The sequence below is a fragment of the Octopus bimaculoides genome, chromosome 5, assembly GCF_046866305.1.
Source record: "Octopus bimaculoides isolate indiv1 chromosome 5, ASM4686630v1, whole genome shotgun sequence".
NCBI lineage: Eukaryota > Metazoa > Mollusca > Cephalopoda > Octopoda > Octopodidae > Octopus > Octopus bimaculoides.
This window is the reverse complement of record NC_142932.1, coordinates 78,645,472-78,647,971: the sequence shown is the minus strand read 5'-3', so window position 1 is coordinate 78,647,971 and position 2,500 is coordinate 78,645,472. Positions and strand designations below refer to the sequence as shown.

The 2,500-nt window shown below is 34.4% G+C and overlaps 1 protein-coding gene across 1 annotated transcript in view; it reads right to left on the bottom strand.

Moving 5' to 3' along the window:
• Nucleotides 1–2,500, bottom strand: part of LOC106878983 (transcriptional repressor scratch 2) — a 37,045-nt gene that overhangs the window by 33,383 nt on the left and 1,162 nt on the right. The window contains exon 1 of the mRNA XM_014928361.3: nucleotides 2,037–2,500. This exon is cut by the window's right edge and continues 1,162 nt beyond it. Coding sequence (XP_014783847.1) covers nucleotides 2,037–2,199 — 163 coding nt within the window. The 5' untranslated portion in view covers nucleotides 2,200–2,500. The remainder of the gene's footprint in view (nucleotides 1–2,036) is intronic.

Here is a 2,500-nt window from a genome sequence, read left to right as displayed (position 1 = left end):
GCACTTTCTTTATCACCATTGTCATCGCCAGCATTACCCCCACATCAACATCATCCTCATATCATCATCATCATCTCCGCATCATAATCCCCGCATCATCATCCCCCACATCAACATCATCCTCATAACATCATCATCATCTCCGCATCATAATCCCCGCATCATCATCCCCCACATCAACATCATCCTCATATCATCATCATCATCTCCGCATCATCATCCCCCACATCATCAGCCTTAACATCATGGTCATCCTCAAACATCTATTATTATTTGACGTGTTTATTTTATTAGCCTCAGTTTTCAACCTCTAAACACTGACCACTATTGCTCTCGTTCTCACTGTCACCGCTGCTTTCACAACTAATTCCATTGTATCCACTGACATTTATTTACACCTTCAGCATCAGTACAACACCTCCAGCCAACGTGGAAATTTCTACGAGGTCTCTCGACCTGCCAGCTATTCCAACCAATTCTCTCTGAAACTACACATTACAGTTTTAAAACAGGTCACGTTCTGAGTTCTCTGTCTATAGGAAAATGATAGGGTGGTCACAGTTGGATTGCCTTTGATCATAGTTCTGCTCGATTAGTGCTGAATGAGGTTTAAACAACATCTCCAGTACATTCACTACAAACTGACAAAGCTTCTCTAATGGAAATTCATTTACTATGCGATCAGCACGCATTGGTGGTGATTGTTGATTATCACGTGTCTCAGTATACATGTCGACACGCATCCACTTTCATATGAGATTGTTTATATGTCGGCATGGCAAAACTAAGTATCTAAGTAGTATTGTTGGAAGTTACTCCTATCCTTCAAAATCTTTATTTCAAACTCATTCGACTTGCATATACAAAGAACTTACAGTGGTAATATGTTAAGGAATGAAGATTTGTTTAAAATACGTTATAGGTACACATATGTACACACACACACGCACACACACATGCACACACACACATGCACACACACACACACACACGTGTGTGTAAGCTCCTATACAGCACTTAGTCATCATATATATGTAAATAAATCTAGGTATGAACACACAGACACATGCACACACATATACATACATATACACACACACGCATGCACACGTGTGTAAGCTCCTATACAACACTAAATCATCAAATGTGTGTAAATAAATCTAGCCATGCACAGACACACACATACACACACATAGACACACACACACACACACACACACTGGATTGTCACGGTTGAAATGCCTTCGTATTATTTCATTTTGTAGTGGATTCTTTCAGTAATATATTTTTATTATAAATGATATAAACATTTTGTTTGAAACGGAAAATTTATGCGGATTTACTGTTTCTTAACCAATCAATTGGACAGTCAGCACCCGCGCACTCATTCACATATACAAGTATAAGTAATGCTTAATAAAGAAAGCAACTTTATCAGATACTCTCTCTTCGTTTTCCTTTTTCTTTTTCTTTTTCTTTCTCTCTTTCCTCTTCCCCACATGCTCTTCATGTGTTTTCTTATTCAATCATAAGAGTATAATCAGAAGTTAAAAGTTGCCTGATATAAAATGTACATTAATGTCACTCGTTCTAGAAAGCACGCGCATCATATTAGAAAATCTGCCGAACCCTTACTTTTGTTCATAAGTGAGATATTGCGTCACGAAATAAGATCAACAAAACGGTCAACAACAATATTAACAACAACAACAACAACAACAACAACAACAACAAAAAACGACCGATAATAATAATAATAATAATAATAATAATAATAATAACAACATTAATAAAAGTAATAATTCATGCTAATAAAAATCTGAATTAATAAATGAATTTATATAAACAAATGAATTAATAAATAAAATAAAACTAGGAAGAAATTCTTGATTTAGTTTCAAAATTAAATATAAACTTGTAGATTCTAGTTATGATAAGCCCGTTGTTACTGTTCCTAGTGTTTGCCTTCATTGATGTTTTGAAGGTGATGTTGATGTTTGTGTGAAGGATTGACATTGTTGACATTGAAGACTTACCATTGTTGAGTCGAACTGCAAGAGGTTGTAATGTCGGAGTGTATGGAGCAATTGCTTTGAGGCTCTCGTCTGATTCATCGTAGACATCACGAATTTTGTACCCATTGTAAGATACCCTCTCACTATCGCTTTTCGTCTTTTTCACTAAAAATGACCGCGGCATTTTTCTTTTTTTTTTTTTTAATATGTTTGTTGCTTTTTTTTTTTCCTTGATGTTGAACAGAAATCGAAATTTGGATTGTAAAATCAATAATGTGATATTATTGATAATATATTTTGCGTTGTTGTTGAGGATGTTTAAGTTGCTTGTTTTTATAAATAAAATTTTCAGTGTAAAATATATACCTTCATATCTATATATCTATATTAAACATTGTTATAAATATATATTTACATATGTGTATGTATATAGATAGATAGATAGATAGACGTATATGTGTATGTATGTGTGTATGTGTGCGTGT